The sequence below is a fragment of the Uloborus diversus genome, chromosome 5 (assembly GCF_026930045.1).
Source record: "Uloborus diversus isolate 005 chromosome 5, Udiv.v.3.1, whole genome shotgun sequence".
In the NCBI taxonomy this organism is placed as follows: Eukaryota; Metazoa; Arthropoda; class Arachnida; order Araneae; family Uloboridae; genus Uloborus; species Uloborus diversus.
The window spans coordinates 141,504,611-141,520,575 of NC_072735.1; the positions used below are offsets into that span (position 1 = coordinate 141,504,611).

A 15,965-nucleotide genomic window follows, 5' to 3' on the forward strand; every position below is an offset into this window, starting at 1 on the left:
ATGATCTTGAAATAAAAAGCTACAAAGAGGGAAAAGCCTCTTTTGGTGAACTGCCACGGAGAAATGATGTTTAAGTGAAAATAAACAATTTTAAATACGGCTAAAGTGGCAAGAAATGCCTTTTTTAAATAGTAAGCCAGAAATTTTCTGAGCCCCCATCATAAATGGGGTACCCTACATATGGGTAGTTCACATTGTTTTGTGATTAATTTAATGGTTTTGAATCACACGAATACATTAATTTTTAACACTTTTTATCACCATATATTCAGTGCTATTTTTTTGAAGTGAAAATCATTTCCAGACTCTAACAGTTCACTTTTAATCTAGAAATCAAACGTGTAAGGTCGGGAGTAGGGGATAGTGTTAAAATTACAACTGTTCCTTAAATTTAAAAAATGGTTTCTCGGAATTCAATAGTTTGTTTTAGTATTAAATTTAACGAAATTTTAAAAAAGAAAGTTCCTCTGGTGAAATATATTTGGTTTCGTTATCATCATGCTAAATTTGCAAGCGAAGCCAACAAACTTCCAACATTTGAAAAATAACTACTAAAAACGGGACATTTTTAACACTTATATATGGAAAAGTACTAATATGACAGAAAAAAAGCTATGCTTTAGAAAAGTACTCATGCGATTTCAAAAAGAGTAAAATATGATTGCCCCGCAATATATTTTTAAAGAAATGTTTTAGTTTTTGAATTACATGATTACTTTTATTTAACGCACTCTTTCTCGCCAATATTTTTCAGCGGTCCAGTCTTGAAAACTGAAAAAAGTTCTCTGCTTTCAGCGTTCTTTTTCAATCTGGAGATTAAACGTGAATGTTGGAAGTCGGGGAAGTTGTTGAGATTACAATTGCTCTTTAAATCTATATAATGTTTCCTCAAAATTCAATAGCTTTTTATTTCAGCGGTATTTCTCCCTTCTATCAAAGGATTACAAGAGCTGAAACCAATAAATTTCAGACTAGTTCTCCCAAGAAGGGCTTAAATGGTCATTTCTGCTCAAAATCTGAAACATCTGGGGAAAAAGAACAATGTATAGATTTTATGATTTGTCTTAAGTGTCTAGAAGTTATTAAATCAAACAATTGCAGTTTCTCTTTTATGTGAGGGAATTTTCTGTGTCGAGACAATGCTAGGACTTAAGTTAATTTTGGACCCAAAAAAATGTGTAATTATATTGATTAATCTTTTCAAGTGTGTTCAAGCAAAAGCCAAAGAATTTTATAAAGATTTAAAATAGTAACATAAGAATTATCTGAATAATTTGGTTATTAACATTTTTGAAAACAATGTTCAAACGAAACAAATGGGTAAAGAGTATTAGTAGAGAGAGAGAGGGAGAAAGAGAAAGAGAGAGAAAGAGAGAGAGAAAGAGAGAGAGAAAGAGAGAGAGAAAAGAGAGAGTGATACTTACAAACGAATGATTTTTAAGTGCCACTAAGAGCTCTTGTTTTAATGTTTAAAATATATTTCTAGATTCAATAACTTATTCATAATTTATTTTTAAAAATAATATCTTTTTGGGTACATCATAAGGTTTTTTATGTCAAATTCGTCTCAAATTATCAATACCACAGTCAAGATGACAATAGATTTAGCTTCTCATTTTGGGCGCAAAGTTGATTAGATACCACCCATCAACAAAAGGTCCCAAATTCAACGTCAAACGTAGCCACTCTACACCACTCATTCTTAAACTCAAACTGTGTATTTTTCGAGTCAAAAATAGTCTATAAAAAGTCAATTTCCAAAAAACCTGACGAACTAACAATGAATAAATCTTTTTAGTATCCCAAGGCATTTTTCTTTTCTTTCTTTTTTTTTTAACTAAAAGAAAAATGGTATTATGTATGAAATGGAAATTTTTTTCCAATGTCTTCAGTTAACTTAAAATACATATGCTAATAGTATTCAAAATTGTTCCGCTAGTTCATTTATAAGTCTTTTGCAGCGTAAAAGACATTCAGATTAATTTCTTGACTATTTTTTGATGAAAAAAATACACTAAGCAACAAAAAAGTAATGGAAATGTAACTCAAAAACTATAGCCATTATCCGCTCACATTCCACCATTTAACAAAAAAATCAAGCCAAATCCGCCCCAAAAATATATTGTTCCAGACAATAGTCTTTTACCAAATCCTGCCCTTATAAGTAAGCCAGGACATTTTTCTTTTTTATAGGTTTTTCTATAGAATTTTTATGTTTTCTTTCATAAAGCAAGAATTATATGGTAAATAATTCCGTGGTATACCGATTAGAGGAGTTAAGAGTGCAGAGTTACTGTCAGAATAAAGCAACTAACACAAATCTTTACTTTTTTCTATCTCATACTAAGAGGAGCATAAACTTGAAATAGTACGACGGATAAAAAAATATACTTTGAATCATCTTAGCGATCGCATTGTATTGCTACATTAATACAAAATATGGTGTAAGTCACGATTTTATTCGTCTGTGTAGTTCTTCACAGGATACAGGTCGATATTTATGTCTGATTTTTTAGCAAAGAAAGACTACTCTAAAAACTCTTCTCTTCTTAACAAATAATGCGCATGCGCAGTGAAAACAACTTTTAGCTATAAGATATTTTAAGTTCAAAGTAATTTAGTAAAAAATTAAAGTAAAAGATCTACTGTTGGCAACGAAGAAGTTTTAATTTTAGGGTGGTGTTGTTCACTAACGAATATTTAGTTCTTTCTGTGTGTATATATTTTTTGTGCCAGACCACACCAAAGCAATTTTCTGCTTTTACATTTTTAAAAAACAAAGTTCTCTTTTACGTAAACGAGGTCTTTCCGAATAATATCCGAACTTTTTGTTTCTATTGAAAACCTGATGGATATGAATCACGCCCGCTTGCAAAAACTAATCTTGAATCTTTGTGTGTATTTCTTAAATTTTTCTCTCTCTGTCTGTATCGAGTCTCAGGCAAACAGTGTGACTCGTGTAGGATTTTTTAATTTAAAAAAAATGACGGAAAGACTGAAACAGCGCTACTGCTTCAAGTTTTGACAGAAGCTGTGAAGCTTCCAAGTGGAAGCTATTTGGAAGATGCACACGGCATTAGATGACCATGGCAATAATTAGAGACATGTGGTCCAACAGAATCTATAGTCTCTTATTATGGTTCCTTGTGGTTTCTGGCTGTTCCCCAAACTCAAGAGCTGATTAAAATACGAACTTAGAAAGAAGTAAGTATATTATAGCTGCAAAGACAGCAGAGATATACTCCGCTCTGAAACATGCCTTCTTGGAATGTTTCTAACAATGGCAGCACTGCTGAGAAAAAGATGGGAAACCAAAACAAACACTTTTAGGGGTGACTGAGTTTTCAACTTTCCAGGTTTGCTGTTTTTTTTTTCTTCCGACAGAGGTCTAATATATTTCGAACATCCTTCGTGTATACAGGCACGCACATACACACACGAGAGAGAGAGAGAAATACAGTTAATTTGTACGAGCATTACTTCTGTAGTCAACTGTATACAAAATGCGAGAGTTTGAACTTTAATGCTAACAACTACTCATTTACATCTAATTCAAAAGTAATGTTTGACATCCAGTTTTACTCTTATTTACTAAAATAAAGCTGAAAGTCTCTCTGTCTGGATGTCTAAATCTCATCCAGGATGTCGGATCTCTGTCAGGATCTCTGTGACGCCATAGCGTCTAAATCGTTCGTCCGATTTTCATGAAATTCGGTACAAAATTAGTTTATAGCATAGAAGTGTGCACCTCGAAGCGATTTTTTGAAAATTGTATTTTGTTCTTTTTCTGTTCCAATTTTTAAAACATTTTACCAAGTAAATTATCACAACGTGAACGAGTAAATTACCAAATTATCATAACGTGAAACCGTAACATGGGCAAGCAAATGAACACAACAAATTGGCGAGAAATTCATCATCCATTATTTGTAAATATACAAGCGAACTAAATGACCTTTTAATTTTCTACTACGGGCAAAGCCGTGCGGGTACCACTAGTCTTTAATATAGTTACCGACATTGGGCACAATCCAATTCCAATGCTATGGACATTGTAGTTTACCCACCCTTAGCAGCACCAGTTCTCTTCAAAAGCTCGAATGGAGCGGTCTATTGCAAAACGGCCTCGTGTACTGCAAAGAAATTCCTGGAACAGTTCTAAGACGAATCCCATTAAGTGGTTTCCTCATTTCTAGTGTTTTATCATGACAAAAACATAAATCTTTGTTACGTTGATTCAATTAGTAAGATGTATTAACTGCTTTTTTATTAGATACTAGTGGTACCCATACGGCTTTGCCCGTAGAAGAAAGCTAAAAGGTCACATGGTTCGCCTCTATATTTACAAATAAGGGATGATGAATTTCTCGCCAATTTGCTATATTCATTTGCTTGCACATGTTACGGTTCCACGTTATGATAATTTTGTAATTTACTCGTCCATGTTGTGATAATTTGCACAGTAAAATTTTCTTAAAATTGGAATAGAAAAAGAGCAAAATCGAACTTTCGAAAAATCGCTTCGAGGTGCACACCCCATGCTACAAACTAAATTTGTACATAATTTCATTAAAATCGGTCGAACGGTATAGGCGCTATGCGTGTCACAGAGATCCTGACAGACAGACAGAGAGACTTTCGGTTTTATTATCTTTACTAGTAGCAAATCTGAAAGTCTCTCGGTCTGAATATCTGTCCGGATCTCTCTCTGTCCGGATCTCTGTGACGCGCATAGCGCCTAGACCGTTCGGCCTATTTTCATGAAATTATGTACAAAATTAGTTTGTAGCATGAGAGTGGGCACCTTGAAGCGATTTTTCGAAAATTCGATTTTTTTCTTTCTCTATTCCAATTTTAGGAAAATTTTCCCGAGCAAAACTATCATAAGATGGACGAGTAAATTACCAAGTTATCATAACGTATAACCGTACCATTGGCAAGCCGATTGGCGAGAAATTCATTATTTGTAAATATACAGGGCGAACCAAAAACCTTTTAATTTTTTAATACGGGCAAAACCGTGCGGGTGCCACTAGTTAGTAACAAAGATGAATAAATATTTACCGCTGTTAATGTTTCAATCCTCTCGTTATTTTCTCCTTCCTACTCGTACGGTGAAAACTTATATAGGGCAGTAGCTGTTCTTAAAATCCATTTAGTTTTTCAGAACATTTCGCAAAACAGTTATAATTTTGTATATATAAATACTAGGAAGGAATCGCTGAAACAAAAGGCGTGCTGTAGTTAAATCGTTTTAATTGTTCCATCATGGCAAAAACATAAGCCTTCATCATTTTACTTTATCTCATTCCAAAGAGGCAGAAAACATTTTTTTAATAAGCGATAAATAGTTGCCAATATTAATGTTAAAATCCTCGTATATTTCTTTATCCATTCTATTCAACGAAAACTTAGATAACTACTACGAAAGATAGTAACACGTTTTTCAGCAACATTTCTTTTTATTTATTTAGTTTTTGTAATACGGATTTTTAAAAATTACCATAACTCTGCATGCACACAGGAAGTTACACACTACACAGGTTTTCGATATGTATTCTAGATCATCCTATTCATTGAGAACTAACCCTTTCGTGATATTGTAAGCGGTTTTTCTATTCGTAAATAATACATTAAAAAAGCTCCTGAAATGCGCATGAAATTTGCCTTTATTGTTACTATTTCTGCAAAAAAAATGAAATTGAGTTTAAAAATTATTACAATGTACTTATGTGAATATATTTAAATAGCATTTTTCAAAAAATTTTTAAATCCGTTGAATGTAACAAATTTAAAATTTTCATCAAGAATTTTCAGCAACTCAGTGTCAAAACTGATTTTTTTTCTGAGAAAAAATATTTGAAAAAAGAAACATCTTACAAAACGGCAGAAACACTATTAAACTGACTCAAGTCGCTTTTCTCTGCTTTTTTCGTAAATTTAAAACAAAACAGAAACGATATGGCGCCCGTTGCGGGGCTTACGGATGAAAAAACAACTGTATTTCAAATGCAGCAATGCGACGTTTGTCTTCGCATTTTGCAACACATTAGGTAGGACATATATCCCCCCTCCTTCATATATTCATTTTTATTGAGGCGTCGTCTTTCCCAATACCACATAAAACAAAACAAAACACAATTCCGTTTCCATTTCTAAAACAATGTTTGAATATACTTAAAACTTTCATATTTGTATTCTTATACACAAAGTAATTTAAAATATACTACGGCCAAAATTCGTATTTATCTTTGCTTTTTAGTACCAAACTTTCTTGCTTAAATTAAGCATTCGTTTTAGCACAAAAACCATGTTTGCTAAAGTAGAAGAGAGTGGAGTTGCATATTTAGGCTTGTTCACTCTTTAGAATCAAGAAATTGCAATGTTACAAAATTTTAATAATGACATTATTGCAGCGCAGTAATGGTACGTTTAAGCCGGAATAATTAAATGATACGTTTTGTACATGCTTTTTAGGGTTATATGTCATTACCCGCTTTTAGAGTTGAGATATTTTTTTTCGGGATTGTGGATCAAAGAGGCTGCAAGCATTTTTGAAGAAGCTAAGCAATACATACATTGTTTCTATAGAATGGTAGAAGATTCGAAGAATGATTACACATGAAACAGTCAGAAGCAAAGGGATGTAAGTGGCAAAATTAAAAATTTGGAGGTAATCATTACAAATAGTAGGGAACCTCTCCTATGTCTTGGGGCAAGAGATATCAGTATTAGCCCATGTAGGTGCTGCTGTACAGCATGATTTAGAAAAAAAATCAATGAAAGCCTACCTACGACTTTATCTTTATACACGTTTACTCGAAACTTGAAAATGTCCACTTGCATCCCTTTAATTCTCACTGCCTCCAAGGTGAGAATTACCAAGTTTAGACTTATTTTGTTCCAATTTTGAAACATGTTTAAAAACCACACTTGACGCTTTTGAGTTATAAACATAAGTACATGCTGTTTATTTTACTTATTGTTTGACAGAGATGCCTTTGCTTCAAAACTTTGACCTACAGCAAAAATAAATCACCTACCAGGGAAAGTTTTAAGCTACTAGCGAAAGTTTTAAAAGGCTGAATAGAGAGAAGTCTTTACCACATTATTAAAAAAAGACCTAAACAAACTATTTAATCTATTATAATGCTTACCGGAGCTTTAACTTTTCAAAATCATTCTTAAAATTTGAAAAGTATTACGTGTTTTCTTTATTTTTATTCGAACCACTACACTCAGCTGATTGTTAGTTTTTGAGATTAAAGCACTATTTTTTGTCACTAATTGTACATACATTAATGTTTATACCCCAATTTTTACTAAATAAGCGATCAAGACTATTTTAGAGTTGGTTTTTGTCGTTAAATATGAGTTTTATTGCTATTGTTTTTGCCTTGTTTCATTTTTAAATTTTTCATAATTAGTGATTGTAATACCGGTATACCGAATACAAATATTTCGAGCAATTTTGACATTTTCTAATACCGGTATTTTCTGAGGTAAAATACTAGTATTTCCGGGATTAGCTGAAAACAGTAAATAGTTTCATAATTAGAGAATTTTCCATTCAACATTTCAAATATCTACTAATATTTAAAATCTGTACCTCGGAGGGATACAACGCTATGTCTATTTTCAAACCTTAACAGAAGAGTAGTTTTAACCACATGGTGTTCTATCCCTATAAGTGAAAGTGGATTTGGTGTTCTTTTAAAATACGCTATATCCATTTATATAAAACTGATTTTAAAATGTCATGACACATCGTACCATTTCTGAAAAGTGAAATTCTTCATATTAAAACTAATACGGGGCAAGATGAGCAGGATAACAAGAAACAAATATATTTGTAACAATGGAGCATTCAGCACTCATAATTAAAATTTAGACCAACACCTAACAAAAAACGAAGCAGGAAGCAATGCTAATGGGTACATAGGGTAGACCGACCAGTGAGTGAACACCACCCAGTGAATGAACCGCGAGTCATTTAAAAAAAAAAAAAATAAGCTTCCAAATTTTTTTTTCTAAATAAATTCACTACAAAAATTTTCTTTATTGATATTCTAAGCTATATGATACCTGATTGGTTACTTTGAAAACGTATTTTTTTCCTGGAAAAAAATTGAAAGTTTTACTGCAGTGAATCGTTCTTTTTCTCTTTCAAAATAATAAGGCTGGTTTCGTGCGAGCAATTATTTTGATAAATATTATTTTCATTGATAAATTTTATTCTTTAACTCTATGGAAGGAAAATTAAGTATACATATTTAGGCTATGGATTTAAATTGTTTCAGCCAATGCAGAATGCGTAGATTTTCAGTAATAGGGGTGTTCAGCCACCGGGTACGAAAAATTGCGAAAACCCAATGAATGAACATTGACAAAATTTCTTTTTAAATCAAGTTTCTTTGATATATTTTCATTTTCATACTTTTTTGTAATGCAGATAGTTTTATGTGCTTATTTATTTATGTATTTTATTACATATTTTATAATTTCTTTATTTTTGTCTTTGCAAACAATGCACTTTTTACTGAGTTTAACTATCTATACCTTTATCTCTCTTGATAGATAGACAGGTAGATAGAGATATAGAGAAATAGAAATATGTATACAAAGAGAGAGAATGGATAGGTAGATATGTATGTATGTTTGTATACAGATAGATAGATAAATAGGTAGAGGAAGATATAGAGATAGATATATTAAAAATAAGTGGTAAATAGATATATAGGTAGATAAATATAGAGATAGAATAGGTAGGTAGAGAGATAGATCGAAAGATTTATTGATAGACAAATGAATATGTAATGGTTAATAGATAGATAGGTAGGCAGAGAGGCCAATATAGATAGATAGCTAGGTAGAAAGGCTGATATAGAGATAGATAGTAGGTAGATATATAGACAGATAGATAGACCGACAGATATAGATAGATGGATAGATAGATATAGATAGGTAGATATACTGATAAAGAGATAGATAGATATATAGGTAAATCGATAGACAGGTAGATAAGCAGGTAGATATATAGATATATAGATAAGTAAATCGATAGACAGGTAGATAAGCAGGTAGATAGATAGATAGCTTAATTAGGATAATATATTGGTAGATATTTAGATGTACAGACTGACAGATAGATATATAGATAGATAGATAAGTATATAGATAGATAGATGTATATATAAGTAGATAGATAGATAGATTGAATAGGATAATAAATTGGTAGATATTTAGATGTACTGACAGATAAATAGGTATATAGTTAGGTAGATAGACATATAAGTAGATAGAAAAATAGATAGATTGATTAGGATAATAGATTGGTAGATATTTAGATGTACTAAAATATAAATAAATATATAGTTAGGTAGATAGAGAGATATATAAGTAGATAGATAGATAGATAGAAGAGATAGAAAGATATATAGATAGTTATATAAATAGATAAATATAGATAGTAATATAAATAGATAGATAGATTTTAAAGAAACTTAGTTTCTTCTTGAATCAAAATTTATCATGTTCATTCACTGGACCAATATGTGTTCATTTACTGGTCGGAGGTGTTCATTCACTGGGTCATTGCGCCATTTTTTTTAAACACCTAAAAAAGTCGGAAGCGGTACCATTTAAGTTCCCGCGATTTTTTTGAGATATTTACATAGAGCAATTAAAATGTTTTAACTATCACGATCTGTATAGTATAGAATTTAAAATTACTAGGATTTTTTAAAAATGAAATTGTGCTTAACTGTTCATTCACTGTTCGGTCTACCCTAAATAAGTTTTTGTTCAATGCAAAATCCAACACTTTCAATGTATGAATAATATACGCTGAAAACACTACACCTGCAACGTAATTTTCTTTGTCATAAATGGTGAGCTCTTCTTGTCCCACGTTGCAGAGATTTACGAACTGTCACTTTACTTAACTAGATTGAAATCTCAGTTAGTCAAACGGTGCACTATGTAAATAAGCTATATTAAGCATTATTTAAAACAATTAACGGAAAAATATGTGACTTGCTTTGAACTAAAGGGACCACAATATGTAACATGTACAAAAATAAAAACGTAGGGTCTAAACAATAAAAATTCATAAACAAAGATAAACTTCTCTACTAACGTTTTGGTTCGGTCAGTAGTATGTTTCGCACTGTTTTTTTAAAACAAATTTATAAATTTAATAATTAATAACAACAATAAATAAACAGATCCACGAATTCATGTGAAATCCGAATAGCTTTACTAGTGAAATTATATTACGTTGAAATTTACTGTTATGTACAACAATCTATTTAAACACATTTTACTCTAAGCATACAAAGACGAACTCAAATCTAATGCACTTCACACAAACACGCAGCTGCTGGTAAATTTTTCTCTTTATTCATGGGTAATTCCCCACACTGTCGCTCTTGAAACACACGTGCTTAAATTATCAAATAAAATACTTAGTTGCATATTTATAAATATTAAATAAAACGCGACACCGTAAGTTCTGGTTAAATCATTACACCTTGAGTGTTAAATATTATTCATTACTCAAGAAAAGTTTCATATTTTCTATTCTTAACTTATAGCCGTTATGTGAGTTAGGTGTCAATAATTTACAGAAAACAAAGAAAAAGGCTGAAAATAAGTTCACTAGACCATGGATTTTTAATTTGTATGAGAGTGGAAAAAAATGGACATAAAACAACGAATGCAATGATTGTTTTTCTCTTTGTATGCTATGAATATAAAATGTTATAAACTTTGTTTTTTAACTGAAGATCATAAAAACCATACTTTTTATTTACTATTAATTAAAGTGTATTAGGTAAAGTTCCAGTGCATTAACAAAATAATAAAATGCACTGGAAACATTGTAATATGTTGTCACTAAAAATTAATATTTACTGTATCGACAGAATTTGCTAAAAGTAAGAAAAAAGAGAAAAAACGTTCGGCTACAACGTTCCTTCAGGTTGTCAAGTTTTATAAGTTACATGAAAAGAAAAATGACTTTAATAATTTTTGAAACATAATATTATTAAAGAATCGCATTAATGTGAATATTTAATGTCCAATAATATTCATTATTTCTTTTATTTTTAGATGACCCTTGGCAGGCAACGTTTAGTCCAGTCTTGATAGTTCTTATTTGTGTTGTTGTCGTTCTAGTGCTACTCGCAATTACAATCATATTAGTTTTCAAAGCGAGAAATAGAAAAGAAAGCAAAAAAGGTAAGCAGACGTTTTTTATGTATGCCTAAAACAGCTTACTTTCTAATTAATACTATGTAAACCTAGTACTATACCAAACTTACTTACTATACCAAATTTTATAATGTAATGTAAGTTTGGTTTGACAAAAAAAACACGATTTTTTTAAAGACATTTACTAAAAGGGCATTGATTCAATGCTCGAGAATACATGCTTTTGTGAGCCCTGGTGCGATTTAATAAAATTTGCCACAAAATTAAGTATTTTCGTTTTGAAAATGTGACTTTGGATAACTACTTACGCTGCGATTTAAATTTTGCTACTAATATTTTCTGCAGACAAAGACACACTTTTCAAAAACATGTTTAGTTTTAACAAGAAAACGAATGCGCTGAAAAAGGAACAGTATGCATTAAAAATGATATCGTAAAGGACTTTTTTTTAATGTAAACACGCTATACAATTATTTTTCTGAATATGAATTCTTATTTCTTCCGATAATACTATATTAAATATACTTTAAGTCCTGAAAATCATAAAAAACCCGTAAAAAAGTGACTAGTAGAGCTGACTGTGAATGACATCAAATCTCTGGAGCGTCAATTTGGACCAAAAGAGTTATGAGGGCTTTGTTTTGTGAGTCAAAAAGCAATGAGAGCATTAAAACCACAAAATACAAGTACATCATATTAAAATGTGTTTTTTCAGCTTCAAATCTTAGCAACAAAGGGAGGGAGCTAAGTGAACCAATTTGGATTGTTTACGTTATTTGTATCAAAAATGTTCCCTATACATACAAGTAGCGTAGGTATCATTTCATATAATTAATAATGTCTTATATGCGGGCTTTTTTTCCTAAAGATACGATGGCTTCTGTTACATGTTGAATCTGTATGTTAGGGACATTTTCTAGATTCAGCGAAAGCTAGCATAACCAAGTCTACAACCTCTAATTTGTGGTTTTCAAAAAAACAAAAATTAAATAGTGATGGCGTAATTCAAGAGAACAATTAATAAAGCGCATTTGAACTTCTAATGAAAATTTCGAGCCTTGCTATCTCTTCATTACACTTAATGTTTTCCTTAATTAATTAAGTTTTTGAGTATACTTTAAACATACTTTTAACGATGGAGTGTTTTAATGCACAAAGTGTTAAATACTGAAAGCAAGCTGGTACAATTTAAAATTGAAAGGTTCTTAGTCATTAAAATAAAAACTCTACTTCTTAATATCTACTACGATATGGCGCGAAAAGTACTAATACCTCCGTTATTATTATAAAAAACGTGGATGGGATGATACATGAAGTGCTATATTTCCAAGGGTTGAGACAAATACCAAGTTTTGAATTGATGATTTTCATTTTGCCAAAGTAAAACCGAGATTTCTTGCAAACAATCGCATTACTTCTTAACTTCATCCTGCTAACCTGTTTATGCAGGTTAGCACGTTGATACAAAGGTTAAGATTTTCAGGTCGAGTTAAAAATTGCGCAAATCTCATTTTTTAGGAGGTTATAGTTATACGAGGTAGAACGGTGGAGATTTAAAAATAATGTTGTTTTGTTAATGCGTTGTGTAACTGGTAATATTAATGTTGTCAAAAGGTCTCGCGTTTCTTGAAACAATCTATATATCGGATCCAGTCAATAAAGTAACTTTACCATTATTTTCTCTGTTCATGTTGATTTACTAGGAATACTTTGGTAAGAATAGTAACTGAAAATTTCCAAAAATGCAACTGGCTCGTCACAATTTGTCATTTTTTCCCTTAAAGGATTTGCACGTTCACCTAATCTTTATAAATCACATAATACTTCATCTAAAGAAGGTAATGGTGAACTCATAACTCGCAGCAAAACGCATTTGACTCATAATTGACTTCTATGAATCTCTATTTCCGCTGTTTCTAATGCGAGAAAGAAATCACTGAAGTCAATTATTTATTGCTAGGAAGCCTAGGCATCAAAGCGATGATAAAACCGTAATATAAAACTCCGTGAACTATTAAGTATTACGTACAGTCGGCAGCTAAGCTCGGTGGCAATTCATCAAAATGCGGAGTGCCACTTAGCACGGTGCTTTTCGATTTCGTCAATAATCCAATTACTACTGTTTCGGCAAGGCAAATAAGCAATAAATAAATACATGCATATACACGTATGCAAATGACTTGGGTTGTTTTCTCCAAAAGCTAGGTCTGTGCAAAGGTAAATCTGTGGTAATGGGGTAAATCATTAATAAACATTTTGGACTTTCTTCATTTTTACCAGTCTATTTGCATCTGGGACTCACTGATTGGAATAAATGAAGCCCTGAAGCAGTTTGGGCTTATCTGAAGGCTGATGATATATTAATAATCTGACGGCAAAATGAATTTCGTGACTTCTGAATATTTGCCAGAAAGGTTAGATTTTTGTGAAAGTAACAAATCAATAGTATGGATGGGGAACAGCTGTTCGATTACCTTTTATCTTTAAACTTACCTTGATGTATGGTAACAAAACTAAACTCTGATCTAATTTTTAGTTTAAAAAAGATGAGATTTTTTTTCTGGGACAATTAATGCATCCCTAGCAGTCATGAGCTAACATTATTTTAGCCTTTAAAAAGCCTTATGTATGTTGTTTCGAAAGGTAAAAGGGGTGTATATTATCTATAACTACACACACGTTTGAAGAAGCAATATGCTACAATTTACATATTGGACGTCTTACACAAATCAGTTTAGGCTATTTGTCAACACTTAGCACAGAGGTTCTCTAATACGCAGGAATACACGTAGGGGGTTTAAAACTATAGAGATGATAACCTTCTTAGTGAGGTTTTCTCCGGAAAATCCATGAATTGTGGTAAATACGCCTATTAATAACAATGACAGATATTTCTGGAACTCTGAATTTTCATTTTGAGTCGTAAAATTGATCCGTTTTACATTCTGGCTTTAATTTTAACTCTATATTTTTTTTCTTTCATTCAATCTTAAACATACGTGACTTAACACAACTTTTGTTTCGAGATAGACCATGCAATGTCGAGAATAACAGCAAGTAATTTATAAAATGAAACATTGCACATAAACATTTCCTTCCCGTTTTCTATCATGCGTAAGGACGAGTTCACAATTTTCTTCTCGTATTTTCTTTTGTTTCCTTTTTTTTTAATATTTTGCTCGTGATCGTAGGTTTTTTTTTTAAATCCACATTATTAAACTCCTAATACAAACGGTCTTGTTTGTATAACTTTATTACATCATGTTTACCAAAATTTTAAATGTTTAAAACATATTCTAACAAACATAGATTTTTTTTTCGCAACCTGCAAGATATAAATATTTAAAGCAAAATATGAGCATATTGGCACATTATATTCAAGCCAGTAGTTGCAATATTGTGCACTAGTTTTTAATTTCATGAAGTGGTTTTCAATCAATTCTCAGAACAATTTTCAGTGAACTGCATGCGTGTTTCAATTTTACAGTAGCTCAAAACAAATATTGAACAACATGATTTTACATTCATGAAGTCAAGAGCTAAAACGAAATGTAATTAGCTAGTAAAAATAGTTATCTTCATGCAAATGTTAGCCTTTTGACTATTTAATAAGATATTATCATCTTCCTAATCTATTCTACGTTAATCTTAAATACGATATATACATACTTGAAATATCGTTCTCATTAAAATCTTCGAAACAGTTCTGGAAAAAAAAAATTGGACTAATATGTTACGTGTTTGATGTCACGCAAAAGCTATCGCAAACTTTACATAGGGAAATTATCAAGCAACTAGTAAATTAAAAGGACGTTCATGCGTGAAACTGTAATGCATCAAACAAAACTTCAATGATTGATTTTCTGAGAATTTTAAACTTACAATATTACAAAATTCTGAACGTTAAGAAATGATAGCAAATTAATACTTTTAAGCAATTTAGAATGTAGAGCGTAAAAATATACGTAATTTACTTACGTATTTTTTGCATACATATCTCAAAAGCGACTCATGTGTACTACGCTTTTTTTTTTTTTCATGTTAGAGCACAGCTATCTTAAAAAAACATTGCTATAGGAAACGCTGCTGATGAAAATTGTGAAAGGAAAAGTACTGATTAACGTTTAAAATATCTATAGTGAAAAATTCTCCTAACTCATAAAATCATATTTTTGGGGCGGGGATGGGGGGGGGATTGTGTGGGATATATTGAAGTTCGTGATGGTATAGATACAGTTGGAATAATAGTTCTATCGAAAGGGTTTTGTAGCAGAATACGATGTGAAAACATGAACAATCGTGCACTAAAATATTTATGTCGTAAATTCCGTAGCAGTGTGTGATTACTCTAATTTACTTTGCCATTAGAACTTTAAAAAAAATGTATATGGTATAGCTATTCCAGTTCATAAGATTCTTACAAAATAGTTCATGTGTATAAAACATTAAAAAAAAAAAAACACTATTACGAAATGAACACAACTCATATCATCAAAGCTTAGAACTCTTGTCGGCAGTCCGAAAACCATTAGCTACCAAATTTGTTACAAAATCTTTTTTGAGCTATCTCTGCACAAATGTCCTAGAAAGTCAACCTTTTTTTAGAATGAAAACATGCTAGTACTTAAATGAAACATAGAAAGAAATATCACCGTCTAAGCAAAAAACAATGCCAAAAGACATCAAATATATCACTCTCTTTAAAATGGATTTTTTACTGAAATCTATACGGATTTCATAAAACAACATGA

General features: G+C 31.3%; 1 protein-coding gene across 1 annotated transcript in view; it reads left to right on the top strand.

Annotated features, from left to right (window-relative positions):
• The window catches only part of LOC129223170 (hemicentin-2-like), a 160,548-nt gene that overhangs the window by 109,854 nt on the left and 34,729 nt on the right, over nucleotides 1–15,965 (top strand). Inside the window, exon 9 of the mRNA XM_054857736.1 lies at nucleotides 11,113–11,241. Within this exon, the coding sequence (XP_054713711.1) occupies nucleotides 11,113–11,241 (129 nt within the window). The remainder of the gene's footprint in view (nucleotides 1–11,112; nucleotides 11,242–15,965) is intronic.